Below are 19,741 nucleotides of genomic sequence, written 5' to 3'. Positions count from 1 at the left end.
CCTGTGTTACTTACAGGTTTTTCTTGATCATTTCACTAAATTGTCTGGAGAGATTTTCCTCCCTGTATTACCATTTGTGTTCAAGTAGTTTATAATTGTCAAAAATACCGATGGCTAACAAATTATTTTTTTTTCTAGTTTGCATTTGGTAGGCCAACTGGGAGATTATGACATAAACCAGATACTCAAATTCTTTTCTTCTCTATTGGCATTGCTATGCAGCAACTGATTGCATGACCTTTTTGTTACAATTTCAGAACAATTGCTCACTGTGTTTTGTTTTCTTCTTTCTAGTTTATGGAAAACCTGTTCTACAATCTGGCTCAACTTCTCCATCACCTTTACCATTCCTTCATGGTTCTTTGCCTGCACACCCTTCTTCACAGCCACAGTCTCAGCCTCAGGCTGAGCTCACTGAAAAAGATCAAGAGCTAGAAAATATTCCTTCCTCTGGTGAAAATAGCAATGTAGAAAACATTCCTCGCCCTCTCAGTCCTACCAAGCTTACACCTATTGTCCATTCACCCCTCCGATATCAAAGCGATGCTGATCTTGAAGCTCTTAGAAGAAAATTAGCCAATGCTCCCAGGCCATTAAAGAAGCGTAGTTCTATCACTGAACCTGAAGGACCCAGTGGGCCAAATATACAGAAGTTATTGTATCAGCGTTTTAATACACTTGCTGGAGGAATAGAAAGTGCTCCGTTTTATCAGCCAAGCAATGCACAGGACTTCATAGGCATCTTAGCAGATGTTGATAATGGAAACACTAGTACCAATGGCAATATTGAAGAACCTATTTCTGTGCAACCTACAGTTCCTCTTCCTGATGAACCTCCTCCTTCATCAGATGCCAATGATAATGAATTACCTTCTCCTGCCACTGAAGAATTGATCAGTATTGAAACCACTAACCAAACCTCTGAGACAACTGAAGATAGTAATAATAATCCTGCTATACTCCCTTCCACTGAGCAGCCACCTAGCCCTGTACCTGAGGTTAGTTCCCCAGTAGAAGATGAAGTTCCTGTGCCACCAGCTGTTCCTCCTCCTCTTCCTCCAGTAAGTGACTACACAAGCATTATTACAATGCATACATTGACACTCAGTCTATGCAAGTAACTTTATTCAGTTGTTTATGCAGTGAATGGAAGGCAGTGGGATTAGGTTAAATGACTGTAATGCAAGATATGTGATACTAAAGAAATAAAGGGAAATCCAACACAATACCAATGAAGATACCCATGGAAAATGTACTAGTTCTGTTTCTTATGCAAGTCCTGACTAGGTGATCAGGACATGATGCAAGTATTTTGTAGCTGGTTCTCCATGATTAGAATCCTATGTGGGTTGGGGCTGCAAACCTTGCTGTGGCATTTACTTGTTGTCATAGAGTTAAATTTCAAAACCTGAGATTTAATTTAAAAGCTTGCATTAAGAACTCATGTTTTTAAAGACAGTTCTTGCAGTGAGGCTTTCCTTGTTTTGCAGACAGTCTGAAAGGGTGACTCTGGAAGGTGTTATATACCCATATTTCCCTCAATGGATTGTTGTCTGAAACCTCAAAAGACAACAAATGTCAAGGTTGCTGCGTCATTTCAGCTGCAAATTCCCTTAATATGCTGATCCCACAATCTGAACAGCTTTCCATGTTGCCCCCTTCGTCACTGACAAAACCTCTGGCTTCACCCTGACACTGTCCATTAGGCTTTGTCATTAGGAAAATGTTGAATTGAATATTGAGAATTGAAAAAGTAGGGACAGAAATGCTTAAGCAGTACACTAGATTTTATGGCTACATTCAGTAGGAAGGTGCACAGTACAGTGAGCACTGCCACTTTCTCACTTACCTAAAGTTGTCACAGAATCCAAAGACCTTACTGAAGATTTGGGTCCCACTAGACTGCAGTGAACATGAAATCTTACATATGCTCTGTGCAGGCCGGGCCTCGATCCCGCCGCCAAGTGCGAGTCGGGAGGGGCGATCCGCGGCCCGTCTTTGTGCATGTGGGCTGTGGCCAGCAGCCTGGGCACGCGGGGTCGGAGAAAACCGGTGGCGAGCTAGAATTATTCACAAACGCGTAGTGGTTGATTGAAAAGATTATTTACTTACACCCAAAGATGGTAGTGGTGTAGGTTGGACAGTTTTCCAGGTGCAGCTCCGCTTAAATCCTCGCTGGAGGACTACGACAAATTCCTTTCCACGGAGTTGTTTAGGCTCCGCGGGTTCCGCAATTCTTTCCCACAGAGTTGTTTAGGCTCCACAGGTTCGGTTCGGTTCCCTGGTCCCCCAGAGTTGTTTAGGCTCCGTGGGTTCGAAAATTGGGTTTACAGGAAAGGGATACGTCTTGGATTGCGATCGGCGACGGGGAGAGGCTAGAGGCGGTTTGTTCTTTTGTTTCCCCTCCGGAGTAGTTAAAGCTCCGTGGGTTCGATTGTTAAGCCTCTATTGCCTGTTTGAGAAAAGCGTTGGGTCCGTAAGGATCCGCAGTGCTTAGAGATCTTCATACTGGGTGAAGTCTCCTCCTCCTGGTGTTCGTGGAGTCCTCCAGTTTTTCTCTCTCTCTCTCTCTCCGACTTGGGCGGAAACTACCCAAGCCTTTTGTACGGCTAGCAAGCCAATAGCTAGCTGCCACGTGTGCCTACATTTAGAACTGGCCAATAATGTGGCGCGAATCCAAATACAAATGGCGGGAACTCCTTTGCACCGTACATCTCTGAGATGCAAAAGAAATGCACTATGCAAAGAAGCTGCAATTTGGCGGGAAAGCCTTTTGCACCCGGGGTTCTGTCCCGCAGCAGAGAACTCTACCGTGCAAAGAAAGCTACAATTTAGGCAGGAACATAATTTAGTATTGCCGAAGCACACACAAACAAAAACCACAACTTTGGGTTGTGACACGCTCCATCTGTAAACAGGTACAGGATGTTTGGAGGAAAAGGGGAGATCCTAGCAGTGGATATTCTTCTAATGAAAGCTTTTTATTTTTAGAAATGCAAGTAATAAACATAAGAGTAACTTAAAAATTACAACTACAAGCTGTAGCCTACATGAAGCACAAATTGCTTTATTTTGCATGTTTTGTTGGATGCTGGGAATGATGTTATGTATTTCAGATCATCTGCCTGTTTCTTTTGAAATTACCAGGCAGAACCATGCAAAGAGTACTTTTCTGAGCTATTTGAAGCGAGGAAAACCTTGTACAGTACTAATGTACTTTAGTCCTGACCTGCAGGGAGCACTGCTGCTAGTTCAGACCTGAGATTCCTTCTAAATAGAGACTGCCAGTAATACTGAATTGTGTAAACTTTGTAATATTAACCAAAGTCTTGATGGTGTCTAAGATGAGCCCACATAATTCGCTTTCACTTGTGATACCATTTAAAACTACAGTACTCTGAATGATGGGCTCAGGTATCATTGGACCTTGTAATCACAATTTCTGAACACATCTCTTGGCTGTGTTGGAATGCTTTTCAGATTTCTACTTGGCACAAGTTATGGTGGCAAAAATAGCAAGTCCTACAAATTGGGGATTTACAGTAGATGTTGGCAGGCCCTTACCTAACACTTCAGGAACACAGGAATGTTTATTTAAGAAGTAATGAAATGATTGGACATACGTGTCATCTAGAATGACAACTGTGTTTTCTCTTCCACCCAGACCAAACGTACCAACCTGAAGAAACCTAATTCTGAGAGGACAGGACATGGTTTGAGAGTGAAGTTCAATCCTTTGGCCCTCTTGCTTGATGCTTCTTTGGAGGGAGAATTTGACCTGGTACAAAGGATCATATATGAGGTGAACTTCTAAAAATAGATAGGTTTTCCCATTATTTTCAATGAAGTAAAAGGTTTGTGCTGAAATATTTTATTTTGTTCCAATAGGTTGATGATCCCAGCAAACCCAATGATGAAGGAATTACCCCTTTGCATAATGCAGTATGTGCTGGCCATCACCACATTGTAAAGTTCCTGCTTGATTTTGGTGTAAATGTGAATGCAGCAGACAGCGATGGATGGTAAGAGTCCTGTCCCTTTTAACTTCAGTGTCTCCTCTCTGCCATTTTTATGTGGCAATAAGTAAATGTTCAATATAGTTCTAATGTTATACACAATCTGAATTGCTAACTTCATTGCTCATCTGTTTCAGCATTTCAAGCCAAAATGTAACGATTAAAATGTAAGAACATGACCTTCCTTGTTTATAGGAAAATATTTGGATTCAGTATCATTGGATTTTGTTATAATTGAAAATGCACAGTGTGCATCAAGACTGATAAGAGTCTTACTGCATCAGTGGTCTTTTCCTTGTTTAAAAAACCAATCTGTTAACAGTTTTGTTTGTCTAAGCCAGAGATGTGGGTTTTCCAGAAAATTTTGAATTGGAAATTTTTCCAATGCACTAAATAGAGCATGATCTGATTTAACATGCTTATTTGACTTATATTTAGTAAACAAAACCCAAAAAAGGCCCCCATGTTAATTTTTTGTCCCAATAGCCACAAGTATTTGAACTAAAATATTTGATTAGGAAATAAATGAAATACAGCACACTTAACGGGCAAGCACATGTGCTTGCAGCAGCTCAAAATCCCTGATTTAAAAAAAAATCACAAAGTCACTCTGTAAAATACCCCAAAATCCATGTTCCTCCACAATTAAAACAAAAGACCACTTTAAAGAGACAGAGAGAGTGAGACAGAGACAGCAATCAGTTGGGAAATGTTTTTATCTACAGCGTTAAACCAGTATGGAAGCCTACCAGTGTCTCTATCATAATAATAAAATGAAGTCTATATACATGTTTCATGAATACATGAATATATATTTTCCTGCCCCCTCAACCAGGGTTACGGCCCCCATACAAGGGCGACAGCCCCCCAACAGGGACTATGACCCCCATAGAGGGGCTACCGCCTCCCCCCTGCAAAGCCCACATGCCCCACCCCAGCCTCTTGATTGCTGCCCCACCTGGCCCCATCCCCCCACCAGCTGCTGCAGCCCCCCCAATGGCTGCCCCAGGCCCCCCACCAATGGCTGCCCTGCCCAACCCCACCCCCCACTTACACCCCCAAGCCCCCATGGTTGCCCCCCCAACCCCAAGCATCATCACTTTAAAAAAAAAAGCAAAGAAAAAAAAAGCCTCTACTTACCCTAGAATCAGGGGCTGAGAGGGCTCCGGGGCCTCCTGGCAGAGTCCCCCCAGGCACCACAGGGCAGCGGGGGGCAGGAGGGCCTGGGCTGGGGCCATCCCTCTGTCCCACACTGTGGATGGGGTCCCAGTGACACAGATGGCAGCTGGACTGCCAGTAAGTGCTGGGAGTTTTTGTTTTTTTGCTTTTTTTTTTGCCTATGGGGATGCTGGAGTGGGGGAGGCAGGGATATGGGGCCTCAGGGGGGCTGGGGGGAAGCTAGGGCCAGGCAGGGCAGGGATCAGGGGGGCTTGGAGGGCAGGCAGGGGGTGGGGCCAGGCAGAGCAGGGATTGGGGACATCGGGGGACTGGAGCCAGGCAGAGTAGGGATCAGGGGCCTTGGGGGATGGGGCTGGGCAGGATAGGGATTGGGGCCTGCGGGGGCTGGACAGGGCAGGGATCAGGGGTCTTGGGGTGGGGGTGGGGGCGCAGCTAGGACTAGGCAGGGAAGAGATCGGGACTGTGCCCTGCCTTGCTTTTTTAAACTCCGTTTTTTTTTAGACTTCTGGATATCCAAGGGTCTAATTTTCTCCCCGCGCTGAACAGAGCCCCCCAAGTTTGCAGCGCAGGGAACATTTGTTCATTCCCGCACATGTCTCTTGCTCCATCTCAAAGGGGTTTGAGAGGGGCAAGAGGCATGTGCATGCTCATCTGCATGCACCCAGTGTGGTTTAAATGTTATATTCAAATAAATTCAAAGCTTTATGTAGAAAGAAATGATTGGTATTGGAATACTTGTAAAAATGTAAAGTCCAATACACAATAGCATGTACTTCCCTTACATTGTTTGTTTAAATTTAAGAAAAAAAATAAAGGCACTGAAAATTGTTGACACAGTCATTTTAGCACACCCAAAGAACTGTGCATGATATGTCATGCTTTGGTTTTGATTTGACCTGCACAGCTCATTAGGTGAATTCATAACTTGCTTTTTGGTTTGGATTATTCTGTGAGTGTATTTACCGTCCTGTTTACAAATCAGTAAAACACATGTACTCTCTCATGCACTTCCTAGGGATAATCACCTGAAAAACATTAATTACAATTTTGAAACTGCCAAGCTTGCCTAATATTGTATTGGCATCCATTCATTAATGAGTTTTATGAAACAATTAATTTTTAGAAATGGAAAATTTCCCACAGAAAAATAAAACACTGGAAAATTTTCTGCCCTACATATCTGGTTTAAGCTGATCCTTAATATCTAAGCACATTATTACCTAATAATTTTGTAATGTCTGAGGGCTAGAGAGCTTGCCATACTGAACTGTTTCTCTCCCTTTCTTTGTCTTCCAACTCCTCACCAGCAAACACAGCTCTCTGCCCTTTAAATCCAACAGCTTTGCAAATTGTCACTTATAGATTCATAGATTTGTAAATTGTAGAGTCGGAAGGGACCACAATGGATCGTCGTGTCTGACCCCCTGCCCCTGGCAGGAAAGAGGACCGAGGTCAGATGACTCCAGCCAAGTGACTGTCTAGCCTCCTCTTGAAGACCTCTAAGCTAGGTGAAAGCACCACCTCTCTTGGACGCCCATTCCAGATCTTGGCCATAATTGCTGTGAAAAATTTCTTCCCAATATGTAACCTAAATCCACTCTCATCAACTAGTTTACACCCGTTATTCCTAGTCACTCCCTGGGGCACCCTAGTAAACAGCGCTTCCCCTATTCCTTGTTGACCTCCCCTAATAAATTTATAGGCAGTCACAAGATCTCCCCTCAGCCGTCTCTTGTGAAGGCTGAAGAGATTCAGCTCTCTCAACCTCCCCCCATAGGGTCTTTCACAAAGGCCACTAATCATGTGAGGGGCCCTCCTCTGGACCCTTTCGAGATTCCCTGTGTCGCTCTTGAAGTGCGGCGCCCAAAACTGTACACAGTACTCCAACTGCGGCCTGACCAGTGCCACGTAGAGGGGGAGCATCACCTCCTTTGATCTATTAGTCATGCACCTGCTAATGCATGACAAGGTGCGATTGGCTTTGTTGATGGCCTCGTTACACTGCCGGCTCATGTTCATCTTGGAGTCAATTATGACTCCAAGATCCCTCTCTGCCTCGGAGCTGCTGAGAAGGACATTCCCCAACCTATAGGAGTGCTGAGGGTTCCTCCTTCCCAGGTGGAGTACCTTACATTTATCTTTATTAAATTGCATCCTATTTCTCTCTTCCCATTGATCCAACCTGTCCAGGTCAGCCTGAATCTGCTCCCTGCCCTCCAGTGTACTAACTTTGCCCCATAACTTGGTATCACCAGTGAACTTGGAGAGGGTGCTCTCCATGCCCTCGTCCAAATCACTGATGAAGATATTGAATGATATTGGTCCGAGGACCGAACCCTGCGAGACCCCACTGCCCACCTCCCTCCAGGCCGAGAAGGAACCATCCACCACCACTCTCTGGGTGCGGTCCCTAAGCCAGTTGGCCACCCACCTGACCGTGTAGGTGTCCACTCCACAGTCTGCTAGCTTCCCGAGGATAGGGTGCAAGACTGTGTCGAAGGCCTTCCTAAAGTCCAGGAAGATGACATCAGCCTCAGCTCCCGCATCCACGCAGTGTGTGACCTGATCATAGAAGGCTACAAGGTTTGTCAGGCAGAATCTACCTGCGACGAACCCGTGCTGGTTTCCCCTCAGCATTGTTTCCCCTGCTGGGCCTTCACAAATGTGTTCTTTGATTATTTTCTCTAGCATTTTCCCAGGGATAGAGGTAAGACTGACTGGTCTAAAGTTACCCGGCTCATCCTTTCTCCCTTTCTTGAATATGGGCACCACATTGGCCCTTCTCCAGTCCTCAGGGACCTGGCCGGAGCACCACAGGCGCTCGAACAGCTGTGCCAGTGGCTCAGCTATGACACTGGCCAATTCTTTCAGCAGCAGTGAATGGAGGTCATCCGGGCCTGCTGACTTGTACCCATCCAGCTCCTCCAGGAGCTTCTTAACTATTTCAGAACTAACCGTAGGCAGACACTTACACTATCTCTATTTCCTCCCTTTTTGACTTTGTGGGGTCTGGATTTCACTCCATGTTATTTGACTTGGGCACAGAATGTCTGTAATATGACTTGTAAGATAATGTAATGCTCCGTAAATGTAACTTCCAGAGGGTGACTGATCCCTACATGCAGTTGTAGAATTTTTGGCTTTTTTTGATGCCTTCGTGTTTTGTTTGGTTTCAGGACACCTTTGCATTGCGCAGCTTCTTGCAATAGTGTTCACCTCTGTAAACTACTGGTGGAATCTGGGGCAGCAATTTTTGCTTCAACTATAAGTGATATAGAAACTGCTGCAGACAAGTGTGAAGAGATGGAGGAGGGTTATATTCAGTGTTCCCAGTTCTTGTACGGTATGTTGCAAAATGCGTACACTCAGTAATTCCTACACACTCCTTTCATCTTCCCTAAAATTCAGCCCTTTCCTTTCTGACCCACTTACCAAGTCCTGTCCCACGCCAACTACAGCAGTAGCCTCTTTACATTATCATTGCCCTTCTGGTTCGTTCAAAATGCCAGTGCTAGCCTACTGTTGGCTGTGGCATTGCTCATCTCATTCTCTTCCTTTGCTTAAGTTCCTTATGATTCTTTTCTGTCATTTCAAGGGAACGTTTCCAAGATGGTAAGGTTTTGGCTGGTAGAGGGGAGTTGTCACATTTGGTATGGAGTTCTTATCAAGAAATCCTAAATTACAGATTTGTAGCAGCCCACGAGTAGCTTAAAATCCATACCTGAGTTATGAGTAGCTCCACCTGTTTGGTGCACTGAATTGCTTTACAGCAGATATGCATTGAACATTGAAACTACAGGTTATCTCACAGAAGCATCTTCCTTGATGCAGCAACTTGAAAAAAAATTCAGGGACAAACTTTTCAGTTAAGAAAATATTTCTCATGTGTCCCACTGAAATTGTCAGGGACCTCTGGGCAATGCGATATTACACTTGATCTGAGCCTTCAGGAGGCTGAGAAGCAATAACCCGCAATACCTAGATGTTGCTGAAAGACTGACAGATTTTGGAAACAAGTTTGCTTAAGTGTGCGTATAAGACAAGTATGACACACTTTCATCCTTACTTTGACTAAATTAAAGCCATTAACATTTCTCTCGCATATTATCAAAACAAGAAAAAATCATATTCTCAAGATGTTCCAACAAATTACCCATCATATGTGGTGTTATGATCAAATTATATTACTGAAAGAATTTTAAAATGGAAAGTTGAGACAGCAGCATGAATGCAGTTTAAGAGCTGTTGTGGGCAAAATGAAAGTTTATGAATGTGCTACACTGAAGAGAGCCCCCAGATCCCAAATGCAGGTTGTTTCACCACCCATCATGTTTTTATTTACCTTTTATCTCTTGGAAACAGGTGTACAAGAGAAATTGGGAGTCATGAATAAAGGAGTAGTATATGCACTCTGGGATTATGAAGCCCAGAATAATGATGAGTTGTCATTCCATGAGGGTGATGCCATTACTATTCTGAGACGCAAGGATGACAATGAAACGGAATGGTGGTGGGCTCGCCTCAATGATAAAGAAGGCTACGTGCCTAAAAATCTTCTGGGGGTAAGTGCCTTCAGGTTGTTTCTTCCTTTTCCCTTTACCTCTGAAGTGGGAGACTAGACCCTGGAGGATCCATCTGCAAAATGTCTAGGTGCAATAGCTGCAGTGACAAAAAGCAGCCATCCTTCCCTGCCCCTCCCTCCCCCACTTTTTAAGGGTCTGCATGCATTTTCTCTGTAACACTATTGCTATGGGAAAAGACAGACAAAAACTAGGGGGTATAAATCCAGTATACTAACCAAAACAGAAAACTCAAAAGACAATTATTTTAGATTATAATTTTAATCTTTAACACAAGGGTATGAAAAGGTGAAATATTTCCCTTACGTTGTTTAAATATATATTGGCTCCCCCAGTAAAACCTGATAGGCGGAGGGAGGACTGTTCTAAAGACAGATTAAGAAGAGTTTCTCAAGCCTGTGGTGTGGATTAGTCCTGTAAACACTTTGGAAAATGTGTTCTGTTTGCCTGGCCACAAGCTAGACAGTCACCGAGCAGAATGATGCAGTAAAGAAAGTCAGCATTCTTGTACAAAATGGTGGGAAGCCACTTCTGGCCACTTCCTGGCTCCTGCTTTAAAGGATTTAAAAAATCCAAAAACCATTTGCTTTGTTTAGATAAAGGACATGATGCAAAGATGGCTGCATCTTTTAGAGTTTGTTAGACACTATTATCTACCCCTCCTGTCCCTTTGTCTAATTAAAAAATCTTTCATTTGAGGTTGGAAAGAAGACTTCTTTTTTCAGTACTTAAAAAGCACTCAGTACAGGAGGTATACTCTCCATGCTTTACAACACGCTTCAGATAAAAAGCCTGAACGATGCACTTGTAAACTGTATAATCTTACCAGTTAATTAACCTTTGGGACTTGATACCACAGGAGACCATCAATTTAGGATTATATAGAGACATCTAGATGATAGCATATGATTATTAGATAGAAAGAGAAATAGACTTTTGTCCCTAGGGAATAGCCACCTTCTGGCAGATTCTGTAATTCCTGGTTGATTGTACCTTCTTTGAAAGCATGTCTTGATCACTGTGGGCAGGATTCCAGTCTTGAAGGGTCAGTAGCCTGATTTTTAGAATGGCAGATCTGTTGTTTGCCGAGGCGTAAACCTGCCAGGTTAAATCTCCCATTGCCAACTCTTCTCTGAATATTTCACCGAATGTCTTTTTGAACGTCACTACCTTTCCAATAGGTTACAACAAAAAAAATAAATCAGGCATTTAGGAGACTACCTTGCCCCTGAAATTTACCTTTTGGTGTACAATTGACTTTTGTAATCAAAAGTTGCTCTAATTAAGCTAATGTATTAGCTTCATAGTAACAGAGACCTAATTTTGATTTTGTTTTTTACAGTTATACCCACGAATAAAGCCTAGGCAGCGAACCCTGGCTTGAACTCAGTCATATGGCAGTCCGATACATCTTTCTGGTAACTGGAAACTTAAAACATACACTGGAACCATTCTTTTAAATCGTATTTCACCTGGAGAAATAAAGCTATAATCTTTGTTTTTAATGGTGCTTTCTCTTGTTAGTGGACAGCATTCAAGGTTTTAAAATCTGTAGTTTGTAAATAATTATTCCGTGTGATCCACTACTAACAAGGAGAGCGACCTACACAACCTACAGTATTTTGCCAACTGCAGTCTAAAAACCAAAACCACAAGTCCCAGCTGTTGAAGGTCCTGTGGTTGGAACTTTCTGTCGAAGTGTTCAGAAGTGTCATTTGCAAAATGCAGATGTGCTGTTCTCTGTTCCAATCCCACAGCAACTGTCCCATGTGTCAAGATTTTAGATATTGTTTTTGTCTGACACCAGTGAAAGTTGAGTTTACTCATTACTGATTTAACTCCTTGAGTGCCAGGATGGAAAATAAGCTACGTGAATAGTCACCAAAGCTTTATGGAGACTAGGATTTAAATATAGGAGTCTGCTTAAGTAACACTTACATTCTAATTTAGACATCCCAAAATTAAACTTCAGATATCCTAGCATCAAGATATTGTTTGCATTTAGTGACAAGCTAGGAGGAAGATCAGCAGTATTTGTACACCTTCTTGGAACCCCTACAGTAGTTCACTTAGTATTTATTTTCTTGATTTTCATCTCATAGCACCAATTTACCTCTACTAATTAAAACATTTCCCCTACTAACCACACGAATTTAAAAAAAAAAAAAAGAACTAAACTTGCAGTTAAAGGGATTTGTATGTCTGCATGGATGAAAGTGCAATAGTTGAGAAGGGTAAGAGTCTGATTTAACTTAAAGTCTGCCTTAGTTATGGTAGGAAGACTTCGAAGGACCGAATAGAAGTGGAGAGAGTTGATTGTGTTTAGGTATAAGGTCAAGGAGAGAAAAAGTAACCAAGTTCACAGTAGGATTTGAAAAGTGATAATAGTCTGTATCAATGAGGACAGTTCCTGTGGTTCTTGGCAGCCCCACACCTATAGCCAGGGTGAGTTATGCAATAACCTACATCACGATATTGTAGTTTCAAGCAAACAGCACTTCACTGGAGTTTTAAATGTACATGGGTTTTATATACCAAAAGTATATTTTGGATTTCCCATAATAAGCTGTAGCCATGTTTCTTGCAATTTTTTCTCCCATTAAGCTGTAGGCCACTTTGCTTTAAATCTTCATGTACGTCTTGTGTATAATTTATAATATACATTTATGCAGTGCTGTAACATGCTTCTACCACAGGTTAGCATAAATTGTATATATTGTGGTGATGAAAAGTGAAAGGGTATTATTGTTAAAGAATTTGCTACATGAATGTGACAATTTCAAGACCTATGATGCACTAAATTTGGAAGAACATGTAAAATGTGCACAATAAAGTACTGCTAAGGCATGGCTGCATTTATGTGTTTGCGTAATCAAGGACAAGGTTGTTTTTCTCCAACTATTAAGACTGGCTGAAGCTTATATCTACACTGCAAAAAGTAGTCTGCTAGTGGTGTAACAGAAAGAATTCAAGCCTTTGAAAAGCCTGGACTTTTTTTAGCTTTAGCTGCTCACTCAAGTTACTTTGTCTTCACTGTTTTTAACAGAGTAAGAACCTGAGTTTGCAATTCCATCTTTATTGCACTGCAGACATACTTTAATACCCAACAGGTCATAATCACTCACTTACAAAATTTATTTCCTATACCTGAAGCAGGAAGATTTTAAAGACTTCATACACTTAAGTGGTAGTGGGGTCCAGCATTAGGCAGTATCAGGCTTTTCTGCAGTTCAGTCCATCTCTTGAACCATCAGGTGAACATATCTTCTAGTCTCATTGACATGAAAATAATGTACAGTTTAGACAGGAGGTGCAAAGTATGTGTTAGGACAGTAAGGAGCCTTGCAATTTTTATTACTACTTCTGCTGGAACACTTGAAGCTGGTATCAAAGTCTTCATTGGTGAAGAGGTTTAACAGTCAATTCAGCATAGTGTAAAAAAGAAAAGCCATCTTAAGTTTGCCTTTTGAATAAGTATGAATTCATTTATTCCATTTTTGTACATTTCAAACTGTATACAATGTCCAAATAACATTAGTTACAATTAGATTAGCAAAAGCAAGAGTTACCACAAGTAAAATATAAAATTTCAAAATCACTCTGGAAGCTTACTTTTCTAGAGAAGGGTGGTTCTAAGATCATGTTCAGACGCCCAATTTGTAGTATTTGGTGAAACTTTAAAAAAGTGAGAACCCAAAAAAAATGACTTCTATAAAACGTGATCTAAGGCAGATTTTATTGTACATGGATCTTAAACATTTGGATAAGAGGGAAAAACCTGAGATCTATACCCCAAAGCTATTCTCTGTAGAAGAGATATACAAATTTGTTTGCTGTTTGTGGCAAACACATACAATATACATAATTGGTGCTACAAAAAGTTGTGCTGTACATTTAGCTGTAGTGCACATCATACTTTCATAATAAGTGGCTAAGTGCCAAAGATTTAACAAAATATACAAAGTCGTAAAAGGTGAGGCTGTTTTAAAGCATTAATTGTATACATATTGCACACTAGATAAGTGAATACTCATGGTTCAAATACTCACATTGCATTTGCCAGTACTTACATAATGAACCACACCTGGAATACAAGAGGGGTCAATAATACCAAGTATTACCATGTGTCAAATATAATTAGCATAAGCAAGAAGCAGACTTTTCTTAGAGCTGGTCTCTTCTAAATCTCAAGCAACTTGCTGCTGTTATTGGTCCCGGGATTCATAAAGCAGTTTTGCTGCCTAGGATTACAAAAACCAACACATTGTTAGAGGGTGTTGTTTGCCACTGCAGTACCTAAAACACTCTCCCCAACAAGACAAGCAGACAGTTTTTAAAACCTGGCCACTTTTCTCAGCTCTGAATAAACATCTATAGGAGAAACATTGAATGCAGTTCTCACTTGGCAGCATCAGCTTTTACAGCATCACTTTTTCAATTTAATGTTCTTTAGGGGTTAATTTCCACATACAGGATTTTAGTTATCTTTAGAACAGTTTGCTGTGACAGAAGTGCCAGGTGACTTATATAATTTCCTTTGGGAAAAAAGATTTAGTGGTGTTGCCTAGGTAATGGTAATCTAAAAGTTGCTTGGATCTCATGCAGACATGCACCTTGTTGTTTTCCTTCAGGCATTTTTTCTTCCAGTACTTCAGCCTTGGCACTAGCACAGAAAAGAAACGGCTGCTGGGAGACCCCTTTTAAAATGCAAAGTGCTTTAACTATATGTCAGCCCCATAAGCGGTGATGCCAGCTGACCATGACACATTTCAGCATCCCAGTCAACAGTTCAGCTGCTGACACTGGCCTTTCTTTCTGACGTTCTCTACAACTGGTCCTCTGCCTAGGAACACTGTCAAGCTGAATGTTAAGTAGTTAATACATTATTCACCGAGATCCCTTGTGAGCAGGTCCCGCACCCAGCTTTCTTATTAAGGCCAGTTCACTCTGTCCTGGGTTTCTGGCCAGTTTATTTTTCAGGGGGAAAAAAACTTGTCTCCACAGAAAAAAGCAAGCATTAAAACAAACAAGTATACAAAACAGCAGCTTAAAGCCACAAGCCTGCAGTCTTTCCTCCGACCCTTTGTTAAAGACGGGACTTATTTTTTTTTTTTTATTTTTACTCTTTGGAAGGTAATTATGAATATTAAACTAAGCTGCACAGGACTCAAACACTCATCCAGCATCAACTCACTTCCATCTGCTCTGTACCCCTTTTTTCTTTCTGATAGAGGAACCCAACTGCCACGTTACACAATTCATTACAGCAGTATTCTCTTATAATCGGCATTTTAAGCATCTTTAATATGTCAGATGCATAGGCAATGCTAAACTCAAAGAGCTTCAATATACAGGGGATATTATCTGCAGCATGGATTCAGATTGGAAAGAGTTGTTGAAACAGGGATGAGGTTCTGGCCCAGACCATAAAAGGCAGCACAATCTCCTACATTTAGCAAGGCAGGTTTTCTTTTATAGGTAAAGACCTACCCCAGTCATGGCAAGACAAAGGCTGATTTTGTGGCAGCCCCACTCCTCACCACTGATTGGTGGAGGGGCATGGCAGCCCCACCACCACTGCTGATTGGCAGAGGGCACCTTTACTCAGTATATGATACAACTGTTTGCCCCGTCCCTTGCCACTGATTATGAAACCACCCTCCACCAGTTTCACTACTGCTTTTTATCCAGCTGATTTGGCGGGAAGTCACGGCCAATGCCGGATTTCCCAGTCATAACACTGTCTTTCACCATTTTCACGAAATCCACAAAACTGTGATTCAGGTAGGTCCCTATTTATAGGCCAGTCTGATAGTGTATCCCTCTGGAACATCGTGTTTGTGACTTAAGTGAAATGAGATAAAAACTAATACAGTATTTTAGCATATTTTATAAAAGTTAGATTACTCATCTCTGTTGAATCACCTCCAAAATCCTTTAGCTATTTGCAAAAGCTATTTATGTTATAGCTATTTGCAAAATTAACATTTTGGGATTTCCTTAGGCTTTCACAGCTGAGACTATATAAAAAATTACAGTATTTGAAACAGTAGAGCAAGTGTTTGTTAGCCTTGTTTTCCATTAATCTGGTAAGGCAAATGTGTTCAGTTTGACTCTCTCCATGTCTTTTTACACACCTTATGCATAGCTGCTAGCCAGGCTGCTGAGAGCTTCTTATTAGAATTGAAGTCTTCAGTGGCAGTAAACTTCAGCTGTACAAGCTCCTCTGACCCTGGAGCCTTATACTGTAGAATCATACCTGTGGCACGAGTATTGCCTCCTGGGGGAGAAAAAAAAAAACCCAAAGAAAAACAGTCTTAAACAAGGACTAGGAGAACCAGGTTTTAAACCAGCTAACAGTTGTTCTCTCCATAACAACCAGGTAACTCATTCCTAAAACCATTTAAATATAGTACCTTAATTCAAAGCATTACTGTCTGATGCACTTGCACACTGAAAACAAAGACCACAAAAACACAGATCAGAATTTGTCACTCATTCAGGGACTTACTGCTGGATCCCAGCACTTACAGGCTTAGCAAGTTTAAACACCACACTCCACCCTGCTGTGCTGAAGCAGCACATGTGTATGTTCTCAGCTAAAGTTGCTTTATTACATGGACCAAGAGAACCACTTTCTGGCTTAATATCTCTACCCATTTAAAAAAAAAAAGTCTTAAGTGACATCCTGGTAATTCACTTCACACAGTATTGTAGTTTGCAAATGAAGAACATTACTACCTCTCATCACTGCTGGAGCTTAGTAATTACTAGGGATCCTGGTTTTCTGTTTAAAAATTGCAAATTCTCTGATAAACAACCCAAAATCTGTGATTAAAATGAAACACTGATATATAGATATAGGTTTCAACTGAACACAATGTTTTATTGATATATTTACAAATTTAAAGCAATTTGGTAGCCTACCAGTGCCTCAATCACTATAATAAAATACATTCTAAATACATATAAATTCTGGTATTTGATTTTGGGTTATCATGGAAAATCAGAGCTCCCTTTGCTCACAGGACATAGGTCCAGGGCCCTCACTTTCCAGCCACAGCCCTGCAGGTACCACTCACTCACAACCCCGTCCTGCCTCAGCCCTGTTGGAGGGGGCCCCCAGCTGCCAGGGCTACAGGGCCAGTGACCTGGGTTCACAGCCCTTTTCCCCCTGCAGCAGCACCCACAGGAAGTGGAGTCTGCTGCGGTGGAGTGGAGCCCGTGGGGAAAGGGTGGGTGTGGGCTGCCCACTGTGGGCTCAGGGCTCTCCTCCCACAAGGCCTCTGCAGCCCAGTGGGCAGGGTGGGAAAGCTCCACGCCACCCTGGCGAGGCGCCCTCTGCCTGCCCCACAGCAGCAAGGGGCACAACTCCGTGCCACTGCCCCCACTGCTACCAGGTGGGCAGGGGGTGCTTTGCCAGGGCAGCATAGAGTTTGCAGCAGCAAGGAGCTTCCCTGCCTGGCCCCACTGTGGCAGGTCCTGCCGACTGGGCTGCCAAGTCCCTGGCAGGAGGGCAGCAAGGTGGGTAGCCCCAAGTTCACACCCACCCAGCACACAGATCTGGGGTGCATGTGCCCTCCAATGCCCTCCTGGGAGTGTACACAGTAGAGCCAGCCCCACCTCCTGCCTCCCAGACAAGTGGCCTGCAGCCCCATCCTGCTCCCTGGCCAGGCCCTGTAGCCACGCATCCCAGCCCTGGGCCCCAAGCTCCATGCACCACCCAGCTGGGCAGCATCCCCAGCCCTGCCCAACTCCCTCCCTCCTTCCCTTTGGGAGCCTCAACCCCCCACCCTGCTCTTACCTCCAGGAACTGTTCTCCAGGCTGCCTGGTGGCCATGTGCATCTATACATGCACACAGCGCCCCCTGCCTGACTGCCCTCCTCCTGCTCCCCCCCCCAGCCCCTTGCAGGCTGGAACTCTATCAGCCTGCAGAAAGCTCATTTCAAAACTCCAAAATCCATGTGCTTCTCCACTAAAATGAGAAATCTGTGTATTTTTCAGTTAAAAGGGAAAATCCATGTTTTTTCCCCCATGGGAAACAGAAAATGTGGATTCCTGGTAGTTATTGTGCTCCAGCAGACTCCAGCATCATGTGCATCAGCATCCACATGCTGAAACATGTAGGCAGGGGTGCTTTAGTGAAAATGTCCCCACCACCATTTTTCAGCGTGGGGACACTGATGCAAGTGATGCTCCAGGGCTTTATTTAAAGCAGCTCTCAGAGCTACTCTAATTAAAGTGCCCCTCCCCAAGCATGTCTATAAATGCCCAATGGGGGTGTCTACATGTGCACTTTAATACACATTAGCTTATGCATTAAAGCATCACAAAAAAACTGTGTGCTTTCGCTAGTAGGCATTAAAATAGACCAATGTGCCTTTTTCTAGTACCTCACAACAAAGGTACTAAATTGAATGTGCATTAACAAAAGCACATTAATGAATGTGTAGATGTGCCCAATGATTGTCAGTTCACTTACAGCACAAAAGCATTTCCAACCAGTACTCAGTTTTAACCTGATGTTTGATGACTACATTGGTCTAGAAATTGGCCCCATCATTGCTGTGTTTAAAGCACAGATGTACAATGAAACTATGCATTATCAGCTTGCTCTCTGATTCCAAAATAATACTGAATCTGTTTCAGTTTCTGTCTGAAGTATCCATTTTACTATCTGGTAGGGCTGTACAAAGCTTTGGGTGCTGATTTGATTTGGAGGAGATTTTGGCCACCGAATCGGGCCAATCGCTGAATCCGAATTAAGCAGGAGACCAAAGATCCAAATCAATTTGAAGCTCTCCGAATAGATTCGGAAAAGTTTCGGAGAGCTTTGGAGATTTGGGCAGTCCCTGATGGCTGCCGCAGGGAGCTGGACCTGGACTCTGAGCTGGTAAGTAGGGGGTGGGGGAGGGGAGGCTGGAGGAATGAGGAGGGGATCATGGGGGGACCCCCTGCCAGGCCCCACCCCTGCCTGCTCCCCCAGGCCCTCCCCCCACCCCAAGTGCCTCCTGCCCCGCCCCTCCCCACAGCTGCCCCACCTGGCCCCAGCTCCCGGCTCTTTAAAAAATCTCTGCACTCACCGGATGTTGCAGCAGCCTCAGGGGTTCTGCGGGCTCATGGCAGAGCCCCCCATACAGCGCAGGGCAGTGGGGGGCAGCAGGGATCGCCCCCCACCAGGCAGCATTCAGTCAGTGGGGGCTTTATTTTTATTTTTTTAAGAGCCAGGAGCTGGGGCAGGCAGGGCAGCCATGGGAGCTGGGAGAGTGGGCGGGGGACCAGTGGCAGAGCTCCCTATGCAGCGTGGGGCAACAGGGGGCAGCGGGGATCACTGCCCCTGCCTGGCAGCAGTTGGTGAGTGGGGGCTTTTTTTTAAAAAGCTGGGAGCTGGGAGAGCGGGCAGGGCATCCATTGAGAGCGGGCAGGGGTGGGGCCAGTTCGGAGATTCGGCGGTGGCCAAATCTCCAAATCAGATTCGACCAAATCGATTCAGGACAGTGATTTGAATCACCGTCCCCCAAATCAGCCAAATCTGAATCGAATACTAGCCACTTTGTATAGGCCTACTATCTGGCCTGTTTTATTCTGGGTATTTTTTGTGGCTGTTACAGCGATGCATCAGACTGTAGAACAGGTCCCAATGCTAAGTATAGTTCCTCCCTCCGAGGAATGAAAGATTTCCAGCATACACGAACACTGCAAAGAGTTGCGCTTGCCCCTGCATAGGTGTATCCAAGCCAGCTTTAAACGTAGCAAAAAAGCTCAGGTAACAGCAGCAATGAAAATATGGCAGGATGGACTTTACAGGCTACCTGGAGTCCAGAACACTTGCTTTCAACGCATACCTTCAGGACTGACGAAAGGGTACGTATTTATTCAGGCTGCGTGAAGCTTCGGGTGGTGATTCAATTCAGAGGAGATTCAGCCCAGTTCAGTGGCTGAATCTCTGAATCCGAATCGAATCA

General features: G+C 43.5%; 2 protein-coding genes across 9 annotated transcripts in view; one reads left to right on the top strand and one right to left on the bottom strand.

The window, feature by feature from the left end:
- Positions 1–12,622, top strand: part of PPP1R13B (protein phosphatase 1 regulatory subunit 13B) — a 115,661-nt gene extending 103,039 nt beyond the window's left edge. For all 7 annotated transcript variants that reach the window (XM_014596436.3, XM_059723269.1, XM_059723268.1 and 4 more), the window contains 6 exons: positions 295–1,061; positions 3,665–3,802; positions 3,889–4,022; positions 8,372–8,538; positions 9,558–9,757; positions 11,118–12,622. In XM_014596436.3, the coding sequence (XP_014451922.1) occupies positions 295–1,061; positions 3,665–3,802; positions 3,889–4,022; positions 8,372–8,538; positions 9,558–9,757; positions 11,118–11,159 (1,448 nt within the window). In that variant the 3' untranslated portion in view covers positions 11,160–12,622. The remainder of the gene's footprint in view (positions 1–294; positions 1,062–3,664; positions 3,803–3,888; positions 4,023–8,371; positions 8,539–9,557; positions 9,758–11,117) is intronic.
- A 611-nt stretch (positions 12,623–13,233) lies between these two features.
- The window catches only part of ZFYVE21 (zinc finger FYVE-type containing 21), a 30,489-nt gene continuing 23,981 nt past the window's right edge, over positions 13,234–19,741 (bottom strand). For both annotated transcript variants that reach the window (XM_006258003.3, XM_006258004.3), the window contains 2 exons: positions 15,913–16,055; positions 13,234–14,016 (listed from right to left, as the gene is read on the bottom strand). In XM_006258003.3, coding sequence (XP_006258065.1) covers positions 13,981–14,016; positions 15,913–16,055 — 179 coding nt within the window. In that variant the 3' untranslated portion in view covers positions 13,234–13,980. The remainder of the gene's footprint in view (positions 14,017–15,912; positions 16,056–19,741) is intronic.

Source organism: Alligator mississippiensis, chromosome 2 (genome assembly GCF_030867095.1).
Source record: "Alligator mississippiensis isolate rAllMis1 chromosome 2, rAllMis1, whole genome shotgun sequence".
In the NCBI taxonomy this organism is placed as follows: Eukaryota; Metazoa; Chordata; order Crocodylia; family Alligatoridae; genus Alligator; species Alligator mississippiensis.
Note: the sequence above shows the minus strand (reverse complement) of the source record. Positions and strands in the feature narration are given on the sequence as shown.